At 45.7% G+C, this 19,003-nt stretch overlaps 1 protein-coding gene across 6 annotated transcripts in view; it reads left to right on the top strand.

Annotated features, from left to right (window-relative positions):
- The window catches only part of TPP2 (tripeptidyl peptidase 2), a 1,323,399-nt gene that overhangs the window by 795,135 nt on the left and 509,261 nt on the right, over window positions 1–19,003 (top strand). For all 6 annotated transcript variants that reach the window (XM_033947626.1, XM_033947627.1, XM_033947625.1 and 3 more), the window contains one exon: window positions 9,545–9,789. In XM_033947626.1, the coding sequence (XP_033803517.1) occupies window positions 9,545–9,789 (245 nt within the window). The remainder of the gene's footprint in view (window positions 1–9,544; window positions 9,790–19,003) is intronic.

Here is a 19,003-nt window from a genome sequence, read left to right as displayed (position 1 = left end):
ACCTCTGTCCCCTCAAATCTTGCCCTCTTCTCATCCTTCTCCTTTTTAAATTTTCAGCTACCTATCAGTTTTCCAACTTCTCTTATTCTGTAGCTCTCCCATTTCCCATCTCACTTCTTTCCCAGCCTCCTATTTCCTTCTATCTCTCCTCCTTCTCTCTCCTCTTGGTCCAACATTTTGCTCCATCTATTTTCTTCTTCCCTCCCCCCTTGATGCTGAACAATGAGATGGAAGGAAATAAAAAAAGAGATGCTGCATCTCTCTCTCCCTTCCACCCCCAGGGCTAACATTTCTCCATCCCCTTCCATCTCCAGATTCAACTTCTCTCCATTTCTGTTCCCAACTGCCCCCTATCCCATCTCTCCCCCTGTCTGCCTGCCTGCCTCCCTCCCTTTCTCTTGCTAACAGTTCTCCCTTCAAGTATCTTTTTCCCTCTTTCTCCACACTACCCCAGGTCCAACCTCTCTCCCTTCATCTCACTCTCTTCACAGCCCATCTTGCCTTCTCTCCGGCTCCGGTCCGATGTCGCTACCAGGCTGGGGAATCTGCCAGCCTCAGCGATTTGGGAATGCTATGCGTGGCTCCTCCTCCTGCTTTTTGCCTGCCGCGGTCTGTCTCCAATGACGCGCAACTTCCTGTTTCTGCCCAGATGGACCCAGCGGATGGAAGGCAGGAGGGGGAGCCACGAACAGCACTGCCGACCAGTGCTAGACGCAGTATTCCAGGTGATGGGGGCGTACCATGGCCCGGTAGAGCGGCATGATAACCTTCTCCTATCTGTTTGTGATCCCCTTCTTAATCATTCTGCTTTTCTCTCCTTCTCCTCTCCTGCCTCCTGTTCGCCTGCCCAAGCCTTTGACATCCTCTCCTCATACAGGACCAGATTGTGCTGCAGGACCATACTGTTTTAGTCTTACAACATGGGTATTGAGCACACGGCCTTGACTAGCCAGGGTATTCTTCCGCGGTGGTTGCCATGTTGCTTCACAGCAAAAAGAAATCCATAGTGGCTGCCTATGTGAAGGTTTGGAGATGTTATCAAGCATGGTACATCCTGAGACAGGTGGACACGTCTGTTCCATCGATTTCTTGTATCCTGGAGTTTCTGCAAGATGGCCTGATGAAAAGCCTGATGGTGTCTTCTCTCCGGGTTCAGATTGCTGTTCTTTCTTGTATGGGTCCTTCTTCTTTGAGGGGCTCCTTGGCAGCTCATCCAGATGTCATCCGTTTTCTGCTCATCCAGATATTGTCTGCTTCAGCTTCCGCTGCACCTTCCATGTCCGACTTGGAATCTCAACTTCTGGTGGTCTAGAAAAATGGTAATGTTTTCCATTCTCTAGCTTGGTTCTCCATTCTCTAGCTTGTCTGTTTTATGAGCCTCTGGAGCAGGCATCCTTCATGGATCTTAAGATCAAGACTGTGGGCTCCTTTTACTAAGCTGCGCTAGCAGTTTTAGCGCATGCTGCATTGCCACACACGCTAGATGCTAATGCCAGCATTGGGCTGGCATTAGTTCTTGGCTCGTAGCACGGGTTAGCATGAGCTGCAATGCAGTGCGCACTAAAAATGCTAGCGCACCTTAGTAAAAGGAGCCTTGTATTTCTGGATTCTTCGTTCTCTGGCTTGTCTGTTTTATGAGCCTCTGGAGCAGGCATCTTTCATGGATCTTACAATCAAGACTGTTGGCCATTACCTCAGCCCACAGGGTTTCGGAGCTTCAGACTCCTTCCTGCCAGGATCCCTTTCTACGTATTACGGATTCTGGTGTGATGCTGTGCACTGTTATTTTATTACAAAAATGGTTTCCACTTTCCATGTGAATCAGGAAATCTGGCTTCCTGCTTTTGCTTCCTCTGGCTTGAGGGAGCAGGACCAGGTGATGCGGTCCTTGGATGTGCATAGGATCTTGTTGAGGTACATGAAGGTAATGAACAAATTTTACCCCTCTGACCATTTTTTGTTCTGGTGGGTCCTACCCACAAGGGCAGGCTTCCAAGGCTTCCTCTGGCTCAAGGGAGCAGAACCAGGTATTGCGGTCCTTCGATGTGCATAGGATCTTGTTGCAGTAAATGAAGGTTACAAACAAATTTCACCTCTGACCATTTTTTGTTCTGGTGGGTCCTGCCCACAAGGATAGTTTCTAAGACCACCATTCCATATGGATCCGTATGGCCATTTCTGTGGCTTACATTGCGGCTGGGAAGAAGTCCCACCCCCTCCTCGTAACGGTTCATTCTTCCAGAGGCATCTCGTCCTCTTGGGTGGAATCGTCAGTGATCTCTTTGGAAGAGATTTGCAGGGCCACTACCTGATCCTCTTTACATATGTTCACCAAGTTTTACAGGATCAATTTGGCCATTATGCTATGGGTATAGATTAAATATATAAATAGAAATAAATCTGATTTTTGCCATATGAGAAAAAATTTCTGGGTTATAATGTCATACAGAAATCAATGAAATTCATAGAAAAACTCAATGTTTGACTATCATATGGTTGTTCGGCTTGCCTGGGCAAGTATAACATCAACAGCTGATCTGCTGCCTGAGAAATGCTTGTAAGCGCCCTCACCTTTATTCAAACATCAGTTGGCTCTAGTTCTATGCAGCCAAAGGGAGTCTCTTGGTGCAAGCACGTGGTGAAACAGAGAGCGGATCGGAGGAACAGTGAGTGGAGAGAGTGTGCTTGTTTCCAATTGCAGGGTCGGAGAAGGCTGACACAGCGGTGAGGGTAGGAGGACTATAGCACAAGCAGAGAGAGGAGCGGAGAAGTGCACAGGGGGTCGGAGGAGGAGTGCAGGGGAGCGGAGAAGGCAGGAGAAGTGCACGGGGAGTCTGAGGAGGAGTGCAGGGAAGCGGAGAAGGCAGGAGAAGCGATCAGAGAGGCGGTGAAAGGCAGCAGATAGAGAAACACTGCTACCGGAGAAGTACATAAAGAGGCAGACGGGACACGGAGAGGGGAAGAAGCGGGTGGTAACTCCGCCCACCCCCTGACGTCACAGCCGATCTCCCCCATAAAAGGGGACGAGCCAACGGTGCGCAGCCGTTCGGCGCGCGGCAAAGGCGCTCGCCTTAGCGAGAGCGCCTTTGCGAAGGGCCTTTGCGTAGGGCCTCAAGGAAGGGCTTTCAACTTCAGTCTATCTTTCAACTCTCATCACCTAGCTAATTAACCAATTAACTTCTGTCTTTCTTTCTACTTTCTACCAAACTTTCAACCAGGCAGACTTTCTACTTAGCCAATAAGCAACCAGGCCTTGCACACTAAACAACAGGCAGACCTCACCAGTCACTCTATCCTCATACCATTTAACCAGGCAGTCCTTCTAGCCCACTAACAAACAGGCAGCCTTAACTAATTGCAGGTTGCCTTAACTACTTAACTAATAACTAATAAGAAACAATTAACTGACTACCTCTATCTACCTCTATCCCTCAAACCTTAAACTATCTGACCAATAACTAACTACCTGACTAAGAACTAAATACATAAAACAAAAAGAAAAAAAAAAAAACCCTTTAGAAAATGGCAGGTAGAACTAGAAGCAACAAGAATTCACTCAAGACAGGCAGTTCAGACACCGATGGGATCCAGGGGGTGGCCACGGACCTCGTGCAGGCGGATGGGGTACCAGGACGGAGTACAGAGGTCTCTGTCCAGACCAAGGCCATCCCCACAAAGATGACTACAGTCTCCACACAGACGGAAACAACGGAGCAGCTAGATGGAAGCCTTTTGTTGGAGCTGATGAGCCTGAGAGAGGAGGTTCAGCGATTGAGAAGGTCTTCTGTGTTTGCCTGTGGAGGAAGTTATTAGCTGCCAGGAATCAGCGTCTCCAGCCTCTTCCTGTATTCCGATGGTTGGACCCAAGGTTGCCGGTTTGGTTGCTTTGGGAGTAATGAGGATGGTCTTGTCAGGTTCCCAGATCTCCGGACGGGAACCTGACAAGACCATTCTCATTACTCCCAAAGCAACCAAACCGGCAACCTTGGGTCCAACCATCGGAATACAGGAAGAGGCTGGAGACGCTGATTCCTGGCAGCTAGTAACTTCCTCCACAGGCAAACACAGAAGACCTTCCTCTCATTTTGTCTCTTTCTCTCACTTACAGGGCAGTTCTGCTTCGACCCCGCAAATCATCTTGAGGAACAGATTCCAGCTGCTACAGGAGGGATCTGACAACGAGGTACAGGAGGTTGTTCAGCAGACGGTTCCAACTCCAGAGACAACAGTTCAGCCCTCCCCTAAGAAGCGTAGAGTGGTGGTTGTTGGGGATTCACTGCTGAGGGGCACCGAGGGGACCAGTCTATAGACCAGATTTGCTATCGAGAGAGGTTTGCTGTTTGCCAGGAGCCAGGATCCGGGATGTGACCGCTTTTCTGGACAGACTCATCAAGCCCCAGGACCACTTCCCCATGCTTCTCATTCACGTCGGAACTAATGACACTGCCAGGAATACCCCGGAGAGCATACCTGAGGACTTTAGAGCTCTGGGTGAGAAGCTGAGCAGAATGGATGCGTAGGTGGTCTTCTCCTCGATCCTCCCAGTGAGGGGCAAGGGTAGAGCCAGGGATGATCGCATCCAGTGGGCTAATGACTGGCTGCACGGATGGTGCAAGGAGATGAACTTCGGGTTCCTGCACCATGGAGAGGCACTACAGGGACCAGATGGGCTACACCTGACCAGAAGAGGAAAGAACGTCTTTGGACAACGACTAGCCGGCCTACTTCACAGGGCTTTAAACTAGGTAAGTTGGGGGAAGGAACAGGCACTATTAACCTACAAGGTGAGCAAAGCTGCAAATACTTTGTTGAGACTGAGGTAAGTAAACTTTGCATTTCTGGGTTTGGGGCTGGGGTGGGTACACACATTGCCAAATCTGGGCTAGGTTCACATTGTAATTCTGGGTCGAGGGATAGTGTAAACATTTCCGAGCCTGGGACAAGGTCACGCTGTAATTCTGGGTCTAGGAGGAGTACACACATAGCAAATTGCACTAAGGGAGTCAAAGTAGCTCAAGCGGAAATATCCCCACAGAGTCATGGCAAACATATAACATGGAGGGCTATGTACGTCAACGCTCACAGCTTGGGAAATAAAATCCTGGAATTAGAGACGGAAATAAGGAATGCCAACCTAGATGTGGTGGCGATATCCGAGACCTGGCTCACGGACTCCCATGGCTGGAACATGGTCATACCGGGTTACAACTTGCTTCGCCGAGACAGGGAGGGCAAATTGGGTGGTGGGATAGCACTATATACCAAAGATGACATTAAAGTCACCAGAATCGCAGATGTCAAGTATATAGGGGAATCCCTTTGGGTGAATCTGGCTAGGGGGAAGGACAAATGCCTGTATCTTGGTGTAGTATACAGACCCCCCAAGACAGCAGGATGACCTGGATATGGAATTAATCGAGGATATAGAGAATATCACCTTGCGTGGGGACACTGTATTGTTAGGTGACTTCAATATGCCTGATGTGGACTGGACCACACTTTCCTCTGCGACCAACAGCAGCAGAAGGCTATTAAACTCTATTCAGGGAGCACGACTCAGGCAACTGGTATTGGAGCCAACAAGGGATCGGGCAATATTGGACCTGATACTTACCAATGGAGAAAGTGTCACAGAGGTCTCGGTGGGCGACAGGTTGGCCTCCAGTGACCACAACATGGTATGGTTCAATCTCAGGAAAGGTTTCACAAAATCTAACACATTAACCAAGGTCCTCAGCTTCAAGGACGCCAACTTCGAGGGCATGGGGGATTTCATCCATCAGGCGCTGCATAACCGAGCAGAAACAGATAATGTAGAAGTATTGTGGTCAACTCTAAAAGCTACCATACAAGAAGAAACCAACCGCTTTATTAAATTGGTAAGTAAACGGCGAAGAAACAATAAGCCACAGTGGTTCTCTGCAGAGATCTCAGACCTTATAAAAGAAAAGAGCGTTCATCTCTTATAAACAATCAGGGAAGCAGGACTCTAGAGAAAACTATCTGGCCAAGTCAAGAGCAGTCAAAACAATGGTCAAAGAGGCCAAATTTCGAATGGAGGAGAATCTAGCGAAGAACATCAAGAAGGGCAATAAACCCCTCTTCAGGTATACTAGTGACAGAAACAGAAACACAGGCGGGAACTATGTAGAATCGGACTCCGAAAAGGCTGAACTATTAAATGAATACTTCTGCTCAGTCTTCACCCGTGAGGCGCCGGGATCCGGCCCTCAGCTGCCGGGATAGCTCAGCAGACCCATTTCGAAATTTCGAGTTTACACCCAGCACTGTCCACTTTGAACTATCTAATCTCAAGGTTAACAAAGCAATGGGGCCAGACAACCTACACCCCAGGGTACTCAGAGAATTAAGTGACGTCTTGGCGGAACCGCTATCCACGCTCTTCAATCTCTCCCTTAGTACAGGTAAAGTCCCATTGGACTGGAAAACGGCTAACGTCATTCCACTCCACAAAAAAGGATGCAGGACGGAGGCTGCTAACTACAGACCGGTGAGTTTCACATCAATAGTGAGCAAGCTAATGGAAACTCTAATCAAACGCCAATTGGATACGATCATGAACGAGGAGAATCTACGAGATACGCATCAACATGGATTTACTAAGGGAAGGTCCTGCCAATCTAACCTAATCAGCTTCTTTGACTGGGTGACAGGGAAGCTGGATGTTGGGGAGTCCCTAGACATCGTATACTTGGACTTCAGCAAAGCATTCGATAGCGTACCACACCGCAGGTTGTTGAACAAGATGAGCTCTATAGGATTAGGAGACACATTAACAGCATGGGTTAGGGACTGGCTTGGAGGTAGGCTTCAGAGGGTGGTGGTAAACGGCACCTCCTCCGAAACGACGGAGGTGATCAGTGGAGTGCCGCAGGGCTCGGTCTTGGGCCCGATCCTATTCAACATCTTCATAAGGGACTTGGCTGAGGGAATTCAAGGTAAAATAGCGCTATTCGCCGATGATGCCAAACTATGCAATGTAGTAGGCAGGAACACGTCAGACCAAAGCACAGGGCCGGACGGAAATTCAATGCCCGACAGTATGGTGCACGACCTACTCCTACTGGAGCACTGATCCAGGACCTGGCAACTCAGTTTCAATACCGAAAAATGTAAAGTCATGCACCTTAGCAGCCAAAATCCATGCAAAACTTACACCTTTAATGGTAAAATCCTACAAAGGACTGTAGCAGAACGTGACTTAGGGGTGATCATCAGTGAGGACATGAAGACTGCCAAGCAAGTGGAGAAAGCTTCATCTAAGGCTAGACAAATCATAGGTTGTATACGTAGGGGTTTCGTCAGCCGGAAGCCCGAAGTCATTATGCCATTGTATAGATCCATGGTGAAACCCCATCTGGAGTACTGTGTACAATTTTGGAGGCCACATTACCGCAAAGATGTGCTGAGACTTGAGTCGGTCCAGCGAATGGCCACCCGGGACTCAAGGATCTCCCGTATGAGGAAAGGCTGAAAAAATTGCAGCTATACTCACTCGAGGAATGCAGAGAGAAGGGAGACATGATCGAGACGTTCAAATATCTCACGGGCCGTATCGAGGTGGAAGAGGACATCTTCTTTTTCAAAGGCCCCACAGCAACAAGAGGGCATCCGTGGAAAATCAGGGGCGGGAAACTACACGGTGACACCAGGAAATACTTCTTCACCGAGAGGGTGGTTGATCATTGGAATGATCTTCCACTGCAGGTGGTTGAGGCCAGCAGCGTGCCTGATTTTAAGTCAAAATGGGATCGTCATGTGGGATCTCTTCACAGAGAAAGGTAGGGGAGGGTTATTGGGGTGGGCAGACTTGGTGGGCCGTGGCCCTTATCTGCCGTCTATTTCTATGTTTCTATTCAGAGCTTGCATGGACAAGAATGGCTTTCTGCATCTAGTGCCAGCACTTATATAAACCCAATATCAAATAAGTATAATTCACTTTTATTCAAAGCAGTGTTTGAGTTTGCTGTGTTACTGTGTTATATTTTTAAGTTTCTAAATACAGTAGCACATTTCTTTTTTTTTTTTTTTTTATCTTCATTTTAAAACCAGCGGAAAGTGCAACATATTATTCAAACAGTTAACAAATTAGACAGCACTCAATACCATCAAATGATACAGTAAATACATATTCCCCCTCCCCAACCCCACCCACCCTTCCTAAAAGTGTAAAAACGCTCAGGATAACACAAATGATCAAGATATACAACCTTACAAGCAATTAATAATTAAATACCTATCCCCCCTCCCACCACCCCAATCCTGGATGTGCAAAATCAAAAAGGGTAAAACTAATAATCAATTCTTGCAAAATTTTGTTAATGGGTCCCAAATTTCTTTGAACTTCTTATAATGTCCCAAATGCATTGAACTCATGCGTTCAAACTTATAAGTTTGGCACAAGGTTTTCTTCCAGTTCTTAATAATAAGCTGAATGGCAACTCCTGTAATGATGAGCAATAATTTATTATTATGTGGAGTTATCAGACTTTTGGACATTAATAATGTACCAAACAGCACTGAATCGTATGTCATTTCATTAGTAACTAAACATGTGAACTAGAATTGGAAACATTTATGAAGCTAAAGATGAATATTTCAAGAACAGCACACGGAAAGGGATCAAAATACATAGAAAAGTTGACACCCACAAGTGTACACGCTAATAGAACTGGGACATGATTCTTTATTTACTAAAAAGACCCAGATATTGAAGGTTTATTTAATAGAATGCTGCTAGATTTTTGCATAAATTGTATTTTTATCAATGTATCATTCATGAGTGTGAAAACATAAAACATAGATTTAATAGCAAGAAATTTGCTCCATTAAGCAAAAATAATAGCACATTTTAAGAAAATTGGACCCCAGAATGGACTTTAAAAAAAAATTTTAAATTATTTTCTGCTCAATAACAATCAAATTCCTAGGAAAACTTCAGTTTGTACAGTTTTTCCAACTTTAGGATTTTCTGAACAACCCTATGTGCACTAATTGTTGTGTTAAACAGCTAACACATGCTACCATTTTGGGGAGAAATGGAATGGTTAAGGACTATGCCTTATGGCTAACTTGGAGGTTATGAACCTTGCTATCATGGAAGTTAACATGGTGCAGTTAGCTACACCGTCAGAAAATAGTTAGGTGCATTCTTTGTTACCTACTGTGAAGCAAACAGATGATAGCCAACTTTGTTCTATGCTATCTTCTTAGCAATCATCCCCAAAATACTAGGAATACCCCTAGCAGTCCCCACATAGGGTTTTGCGCCCAATGTTTATTAGATTTTGTAGTTAATATATGCTAGATTAAAAAAGTGTACTTATGTTTTAAATATCTTCCTGGCCATTTTTTCCTAAAGGGAATGGTGCAATATATATAGGTGTGTATTAAGAAAAAGGTGTAAGAGAGGAAAAAGATGTGTATCCCATTATTCTCAAATACTTAAAATTTGACATTTTCAATATACTTAAATGCTTGTAAGTCTTCTAAATGTAAATTGGATTTTTTTTCCTCTTTTCAGTATTCTGTGAAGCTGGATAAAGGAGATTATACAATTCGTCTCCAAGTTCGGCATGAGCAAATGAGTGAACTAGAGCGCCTGAAAGAGCTTCCCTTTATTGTATCTCATCGGATATCTAATGCTTTGAGTTTAGATATTTATGAAAGTCACAGTGCTGCGCTCTTAGGAAAGAAGAAAGCAAGCAGTTTAATACTGCCACCAAAGCACAGTCAACCCTACTTTATTGCATCATTGCCAGATGACAAGTGAGTGACCAACAGAAACTGTCATTACTGTAAAAGTTTTAAAAATGAAGTAAGCATTTATGTATTTTAAGTCTCTCATTCTTAAAATACAAGCAGGGAAAATGACAGCAGCTAAAGATTATATGGCCTATCCAGTCTGCCTGTCTCTACCATCTGCCTCCCCCTGATCTCCTCACCTGCCATTGCTACTACACATAAAACAACTTTAAATGACTTCATACATATAACAAAGACAGACCTTTATCAAATACAGAACAAGGAATCATATATAGAAATTCCTGGTGCAAAGTGGATGGATTACTTTCTCGCTATTATCATATAACCCCAGTATCAAAAAAACTTCATTGGTTGCCTGTTGAATTCTGTATTGAATACAAAATTTTGACAGTAATACATCACATACTATACGGAGAAGCACCACAGTATTTGATCCAAGCTTTGAGAAAATATATGCTAAACTGTGGTTTAAGATCACAATCAGCAATGAAATTGACCCTTGAAAATACTCACAATGTACACTATAGAAAACCATGGATGGTGGTGATTTTTGTGGTAGATTCAAGGCTGTGGAATGTGATAAACGGTTAATTAAGACTGTGTGCAGACTTCAAATCCTTCAAAACATCAGTAAAGACCCATCTATTTGTAAGAGCGTTTTTTATATATAAAGGAAGAGAGGATAATAGCCTTTCCCATGAAGATTGACTTTGAAATAACAGTGATGTGCTTAATGTTTTGTATGTTTGTTTAATTTGTTGTATCGTACAGCTCTGCTTCCTTCCCTAGTGGTCTATACTGTCTCCCTTCAGTTTTTCCTTCAGTAGGTGAGAAGAGAAGGTATCTCTCTGATTTGCTCAGAGTATATTTTATTATCCAAGGACAAGCATGTAGCAAGCATATTATCACGTATGGGTGATATCACCGACGGAGCTCCTGTACAGACCACTTTAAAAGTGCATCGCCACTTTAAGACTTTAGAAAGTTTGCGATAGCCTGAACTGCGCATGCGCGAGTGCCTTCCCGCCTTATGTAGGGTGCGCGGTCCCTCAGTTTCTTAGTTTCCGCGGAGCTAAGAAGATGTGTTTTTTCAACGGCTGTTGAAACTTTTTTCTCTGCTGCCTTCCTGCTCTCGCGGACCTTTGACTTTTCAGTCAGTTTCATTTTTATTTTCTTTAAGTTCATTTTAGTTAAAAAAAAAAAAAAAGTTAAAATTTTCATTTTTTCCCTTTCGCGGGTTCGGCCTGGCAGGGCCTGTTTGACCACCTTCACCTCGGATTTTAATTTAGCCGTGGCCATCTTTCCTTCAATGTCCCGCCCGCAGATGGGTTTCAAAAAGTGTGGACGTTGTGCTCGCCCCATCTCTGTGACTGACTCGCATCGCTGGTGTCTCCAGTGCTTGGGGCCCAAGCACCATCCCAAAACCTGTTCCTGCTGTTCCTGTTCCTGCTGTCCCTGTAGAAGAGGACTCTTTAGAATTGCCTTATTCAGCAGCGCCTCCTCTTTGATGTCACAATGGAAGGCGATGCAACACCACTGCCGTCAGCAGAACCGGCCAAATCAAAACCACACCAATCTACATCGGTGGAACCATCTTCGGTGTCGCATATTTCAGTGGGTAAGCTGGCTAAGAAGCCTTCCCCCTGCTGTTTCTGGGCCTCCAGTCAAAGCAGCAGTGAACTAAGTCCTGCCAATCTCGAGGAGGCCCAAGAAGCGCTCTGCTCCGATCTTGGTGAGTGCCTCGGCATTGGTCTCCTCATTGCCGGAATGTAGAACCGCACCGAAGGTACCAACAAAAAAGCCAGTGGTACCGGTGCTTACTCTCAAACAACAGATCCACAATTTACTTAGAGAGGAATTACGTGAGCAGTTACAACTGCTAGTGCCAACTCAATTTCTACCTATGTCGATACTGACTCCCCCGGTGCCAGTCCGGTCTGAGCTCTTGACACCAGTTGCACCTGCATTAGAGTCTACATCAGTGCCACTACTTCTTGTTAAGGAACCGACACCAATGATTCATCGACACCGGTCGTCCTCAACACAGATGTCACCTGAGACATCTGTGGTCTGGAAAGACAATGAGAAAATTAAAACACCTCGAGCCGGTATGTTTGTGGACCGGAAACGGAAGTGGATGGCTGATTACCGTTCGAACTCATCCAGACTCCACGCTGATGAGAAGCAAATCAGCATGTTACCCCACTGATTCCTAGCTGTGCCAAAGCTGTTTTTGTGGTGCCTGCACCGCAACTCTGTTAAGCTGTGGAGAGCAACATCTCAATTTTGGAGGAGGATATCCTGTGTTCAGTGGACTGTGACAGGTTCCACTGAAGGAGGAGAGGAGCAATTACCTTGCAGTGTTTCTGCCACGAGTGTAAACAGCAGAGGAGAATGCCCTTCCTCTAAGAAAAGAGTGCAGGGGAGATGTTTTCATGGCGTTGATATCACGACGGTGGTAGCCCCATAGAAGAGTGTCCGGACTTTGCCGCAAGTGGTACGCTGTGTTGCGCAAGTGCTGTGTTGGAGCTGGAGAAAGTTCCCTTCCCTCCCCCCCCCTTGGAGCCTGGTCGGACTTGGGGACAGTGAAGAGCAGAAATACAGTCTGGCGTTTGGAGGGTCAGATGGGAGAGACTCCGACGTTGATCGTTAGCCCTCCGGGAGTTACTGAGAGAGCGTCAGGGCAGTTGTGATTTGGCCATGACTGGCTGAGCTCTCCAGAGGAGGAGGTGAAAAGGAGGAATTTGATCCACGTTGGTGGGAATTAGTCCCTTATTTAGGGCTTCTTGGTGACCTGAATCCCTGCCTGTGAACGGTTTTAGTCGGCCTTTGTTGTAAGCAGAGAAGAACATCAGAGTGGAGTGAAGGAGTGGAAAGAGCCTTGGAGACCTGCCACGAGGAGGAGACCCTGACAGGTTTAATAGTATAAAGAAAACTTTTGAGATAAATGGGGCTTTTGTTATGCTGGTCAGGTTAACTTAAGCTGGTGGGGAACTAACTGGCTAAATTGGATTAATCTGGGAAAAAAATGGAAAAGGAATTTTTAACTTAGCTATATTATATAGTTTTAGTTTTTATAACTAATTGGAACTGAACTGAATTAATTCTGGAATTATGGCTAGCAAAAAAACAAGACCTGATTTTAAAATGTTTGCTTACTGGGCAGAAGAATTAGTGGATCTGGAACTACCAGTTCCCAAACAAAATTTAACACAAGAAGAAACCCTAAATGTATTTGAAAAAGAAACACTAGAGACATTAGACTCCCCTCCAGCTGACTTAGTATTAGCTAGCAAAGGGGACTTACAACACCACTTCTATCCCTGTGGCTCCTCATAAGTTGGACTCTTTGCATAGGGTGGGACCTGTTCCTAGGTTTGACAAACCCCAACTTCCACATGAGTTTCTCCTGGTAGAATCTACCTTGAAGAAATTGTCAGGGGCTAGTGTGTATGCCTCTGTACCTCCTGGCAGAGAGGGTAAGGCCATGGATCAGTTTGGTAAACGCCTTTACCAAAATACTATGTTAGCCATCTGGTCTGGCAATTATAATTTTTACTACTCCTTCTACATGAAACATTTAGTTAAACAAGTTGCTACATTCCAGAAATATCTTCCAGAACGTAAGCTTCCTGCATTCCAGCATTTTATTTCTGATCTGCTCCAGCTCCGAAAGTACATGGTTCACTCCACCTACGATACCTTCAAACCCACTTCATGTGCTGCAGCAATGTCGGTGACTATGAGACTAGCCTGGCTTTGGGTTTCTGAGCTAGACGTCAACCATCAATAATAATAATTTAATTCTTACGTACTACCAAAGCCTTAGTAGTTTGAGGCGGTTTACAACAAAGAAGAGCTGGACAATCAGTGAATATAGGTACAATGTAAAGTCATCCAAAAACAGGTGAGCAGGATACAGAGGTAAGGCATAAGTGATCTTGGGAAACAAGAGATAAGGCATAAGAGGTCTTATGTTACAAATCAATTAAACAGGTTTGTTTTTACTAATTTTCTGAAATTTAGGTAGGATGAGGAGTGCGAGATAATATTACCCAGACAATCATTCAGTTGACCTGCTTGGAAGGCAAGTATTCTGTTCAGGTATCTTTTGTAATGGCAGGCCTTTAGTGTTGGATGGTTAAACAGATGTACTCTGCGTGTGGGTCTGGATGAACAATCTAAGTTAAAATTGGGGAACCAAATACATGGGGGACGAACCAAGAATGGATTTGAAACAGAGACAGGCAAATTTGAACAGCACTCTTGCTTCCAGGGGTAGCCAGTGGAGTTTTTGGTAGTAGGGAGTTTTATGTGTTCACATTTTTTTAGCCCAAAGATCAATCGGATTGCCAAATTTTGGATGATTCAGAGTCTTAAGAACATAAGCAGTGCCTCCGCCGGGTCAGACCATAGGTCCATCCTGCCCGGCAGTCCGCTCCCGCGGCGGCCCAAACAGGTCACGACCTGTCTGAATCACCAGAAGGGGCTCCCTTGCCACCTTGGTTTCTCATTGAAGTCCTATCTTCCCATCGAAGTCCTAACCCTCCGGTCTTGCGCATGCACGACCTGGTTGGGTTTCTATACTTATTACCTGGTTAGCTTTCTATACTTGTGTTACATCCCAGCTCCTCCCTCAGTATCCCACGATCCCTTTATCCCTCAGGAATTCGTCCAATCCCTGTTTGAATCCCTGTACCGTACTCTGCCTGATCACTTCCTCCGGTAGCGCATTCCAAGTGTCCACGACCCTTTGCGTGAAAAAAAACTTCCTTGCATTTGTTTTGAACCTATCTCCCTTCAGTTTCTCCGAATGCCCCCTCGTACCTGTTGTCCCCTTCAGCCTGAAGAATCTGTCCCTATCTACCCTCTCTATGCCCCTCATGATCTTGAAGGTCTCTATCATATCTCCCCTGAGCCTCCTTTTTTCCAGAGAGAAGAGCCCCAGCCTATCCAACCTCTCAGAGTATGGGCAGTGTTCCAGCCCTCTTACCAGTTTCGTTGCTCTCCTTTGGACTCTCTCAAGTACTGCCATATCCTTCTTGAGGTACGGCGACCAATATTGAACGCAGTATTCCAGATGTGGTCGCACCATCGCTCGATACAATGGCATGATGACTTCCCGTGTCCTGGTTGTTATGCCCCTCTTTATGATGCCCAGCATCCTGTTGGCTTTTTTCGAGGCTGCTGCGCACTGTGCAGATGGCTTCAGTGATTCATCCACCATCACACCCAAGTCTCTCTCAAGACTGCTGTCTCCCAACAATGCCCCCCCCAATTTGTAGTTGAACAATGGGTTCTTTTTCCCTATATGCATGACCTTGCATTTTTCCACGTTAAAGCGCATTTGCCATTTGTTTGCCCAGTCTTCCAGTTTGTCCAGGTCCCTTTGTAGGTCCTCACACTCCTCCCTGGACCTAACTCTGCCGCACAGTTTAGTATCGTCTGCAAATTTTACAACCTCGCACTTTGCCTCCTTTTCCAGGTCATTGATAAATATGTTGAAGAGTAACGGCCCCAGCACCGATCCCTGTGGCACACCGCTCGTGACTCCCCGCCAGTCAGAATATTGTCCCTTTACTCCGACCCTCTGCAGTCTACCCGACAACCAGTGCTCGATCCATCTGTGCACATCCCCTCCCACCCCGTGGTTCCACAGCTTCCTAAGCAGCCTTTCATGTGGCACCTTGTCGAAAGCCTTTTGAAAATCGAGGTAAATGATGTCTATAGGTTCCCCATTGTCCACCCGACTGCTTATTCCCTCAAAGAAGTACAGAAGGTTCGTTAAGCATGACCTTCCCTTACAGAATCCATGCTGGCTTGTTCTCAGTAGGCCATTTCCCTCGATGTGCTCGCAAATACTGTCCTTGATCATAGCTTCCACCATCTTCCCTATAATTGAAGTCAGGCTCACCGGCCTGTAGTTCCCGGGGTCACCCCTCGATCCCTTTGAATGGTTTTTTTGAAAGACCCCAGTAAATCATGTGACAGTAGTCAAGTAAGCTTAGAGTGGAGGATTGCACCAGTAAGCAGAATGAGATTGCATCGAAATACTTTCTGATGGATCTTAGTTTCCATAATGTTGAGAAGCCTTTTCTGACCAGTAAATCGGTGTGTGCTTCAAGGGTAAGGTAGTGGTCCAGTGTCACCCCCAGAATTTTTATGGAATCTGTAATAGAAAAGACTTGACCATTCAAGGAAATTGATGAATCTTTGATTTTGTCGTTCGGACTCGCCAGGAAGAATTTGTTTTTTTCTGACAGGTTAGTCAATGCACCTTGTCTAGGAGACGAGCTCTTTGGTCCCTCCATGGACAGGGCTACCCAGAAGTTGTCTGGTCATGAAATCAGATGGGACACTGGTCAAGCCCAAAAATAAATCTCCACCTTCTCGCCCCTTCAGACCAGCTTCTTCCTATCATAAGAACATAAGAATTGCCGCTGCTAGGTCAGACCAGTGGTCCATCATGCCCAGCAGTCCGCTCACACGGCAGCCCTCTGGTCAAAGACCAGCGCCCTGAGACTAGCCCTACCTGTGTACGTTCCGTTTCAGCAGCAACTTGTCTAACTTTGTCTTGAATTCCTGGAGGGTATTTTCCTCTATGACAGACTCCGGAAGAGCGTTCCAGTTTTCTACCACTCTATGGCTGAAGAAGAACTTCCTTACGTTCGTACAGAATTTATCCCCTTTCAATTTTAGAGAGTGCCTTCTCGTTCTCCCTACCTTGGAGAGGGTGGACCTGCCTTTATCCACTAAGTCTATTCCCTTCAGTACCTTGAATGTTTCAATCATGTCCCCTCTCAATCTCCTCTGTTCGAGGGAGAGAAGGCTGAGTTTCTCTAATCTTTCGCTGTACGACAACTCCTCCAGCCCTTTTACCATCTTAGTCGCTCTTCTAAGGACCCTTTCGAGTAGTACCGTGTCCTTCTTCATGTACGGCGACCAGTGCTGGACTCAATACTCCAGGTGAGGGCGCACCATGGCCCGGTACAGCAGCATGATAACCTTCTCCGATCTGTTTGTGATTCACTTATCATTCCTAGCATTCTGTGTGCCCTTTTCGCCGCCGCCACACATTGCGCAGACGGCTTCATCGACTTATCGATCAGAACTCCCAAGTCTCTTTACTGGGAGGTCTCTCCAAGTACCCGCCTCGGGCATCCTTTATTTGTGCATGCATCACTTTACACTTATCCACGTTGAACCTCATCTGCCATGTCGATGCCCATTCCTCAAGCCTGATTATGTCATGTTGCAGATCTTCGCAATCCCCCTGTATCTTCACTACTCTGAACAACTTCATATCATCCGCAAATTTAATCACCTCACTTGTCATACCTATGTCCAGATCGTTTATAAAGATGTTGAAGATCACGGGTCCAAGCCCCGAGCCCTGCGGCACCCCACTGGTGGCGCTGTTCCAGTCCGAGTATTGTCCATTTACTCCCACTCTCTGTGTCCTTTGCTCCAGCAAATTTTTAATCCACGTGAGTTTTCACCTTCGATTCCATGGCTCACAATTTTCCGAAGTAGTCGTTCATGTTGAACCTTGTCAAACGCCTTCTGAAAATCCAGATATACAATTTCGACCGGGTCACCCTTGTCTATCTGCTTGTTTACTCCCTCGAAGAACTAAACTAAACCTTAAGTTTGTATACCGCATCATCTCCACAATCATAGAGCTCAGCACTGTTTACAGGAACTGGTATAAAGAAGGAACTCCAAAGTAAGGGTTACAGGAACTTAGTATAAGGAAGGTTTAGAGGGACTTAGTATAAAGATGAAATACCATAGAGGAAGGAAGTATTACATTTTTGAGAATAGCCAAGTTTTCAGATGTTTTCGGAATAGTTGGAGGGAACCCAGATTCCGAAGTGGGATAGTAAGGTTATTCCAAAGCTCTGTGATTCTGAAGGAGAGGGATGTCTCTAGTTTTCCTGCATGGGATATGCCTTTTAACGAGGGGAAGGATAGTTTGAATTTTGGGGTGGATCTGGTGGTATCAGGATTCAAGGAATTCCAAGATAGTGGAATTAGGGGAAGAAGGATGCCGTGTAGGATCTTAAAAGTTAGGCAGGCACATTTAAAGTGAATCCTGGAGATTACTGGAAGCCAGTGAATTTTGGACAGAAGCGGGGAGACATGGTCAAATTTACTTTTTACGAAGATTAGTTTAGCTGCGGTGTTCTGAATCTGCTGAAGTCTTCAAAGGCTTTTCTTAGTTAGACTTAAGAAGATGGAGTTACAATAGTCCAGTCAGGAAAGGATGATGGATTGTACAAGGACAGCAAAATGTTGTTGGTGGATGCAGGATCTCACTTTCCTCAACATGTGAAGGCTAAAAATCATTTTTTTACCAAGGAGTTGAGGTGGTCGTTGAAGGAAAGTGTAGAGTCAATGATGATGCCCAGAACTTTGCTTGAGAACTCAAGCTGCAGTGTGGTACCAGAGGACAATGAGATGAGGGTGGGTAGCTGATCTAATTTGGGCCGAGCCAAAGTAGTTTTGTTTTGGACTCTTTCAGTTTCATTTGTACAGTGAGGGCCCAGGATTGGGGGTTCATAGACAATTGCGCGCAAGACAATCGCGCGCGGACAAAGAGGCGCAAGACAATTGAGCATAAGACAATTGAGCGCGAAGACAACCTAGAGTAAGACATTTGAGCGCAAGACAATTGAGCGCAAATTATTTTCCGTAATGTGTACAAGCGGGACAACTGAGCACAAGACACCTGAGCGCGAGACAATTGAGCGCCGGCAGGTGAGCGCAAGACAATTGAGCACGGCAGGTGAGCGCAAGACAATTGAGCGCCGGCAGGTGAGCGCAAGACAATTGAGCGCCGGCAGGTGAGCGCAAGACAATTGAGCGAGAGACAACCGAGCGCAAGACAATTGAGCGCTGGCAGGTAAGCACAAGACAATTGAGCGCAAGACAATTGAGCGCAATACAATTGAGCGCCGGCACGTAAGTGCAAGACAACTGGTCCAAAGTCAATTGCGTGCAAGACAATCGCGTGCGGACAACTCAACTCAACGCAAACCCCCCCTCCCCCCACTTTACGAAATACAGATCGCGCTGGCGTTTTGGGGCCAATGCTCCTCATCTGCACAAGCCTCAAACACTTTAAAGTCATAAGTGTTTGAGACTTATGTGGTTCATAGACAATTACACGCAATTGTGCACTTATAGCACTTATAGGAATGGGACAGGGACAAGG

This window comes from Geotrypetes seraphini, chromosome 6, assembly GCF_902459505.1.
Source record: "Geotrypetes seraphini chromosome 6, aGeoSer1.1, whole genome shotgun sequence".
Classification (NCBI taxonomy): Eukaryota; Metazoa; Chordata; class Amphibia; order Gymnophiona; family Dermophiidae; genus Geotrypetes; species Geotrypetes seraphini.
The sequence above is the reverse complement of the archived record's forward strand: the minus strand, read 5'-3'. Positions and strand labels throughout refer to the sequence as shown.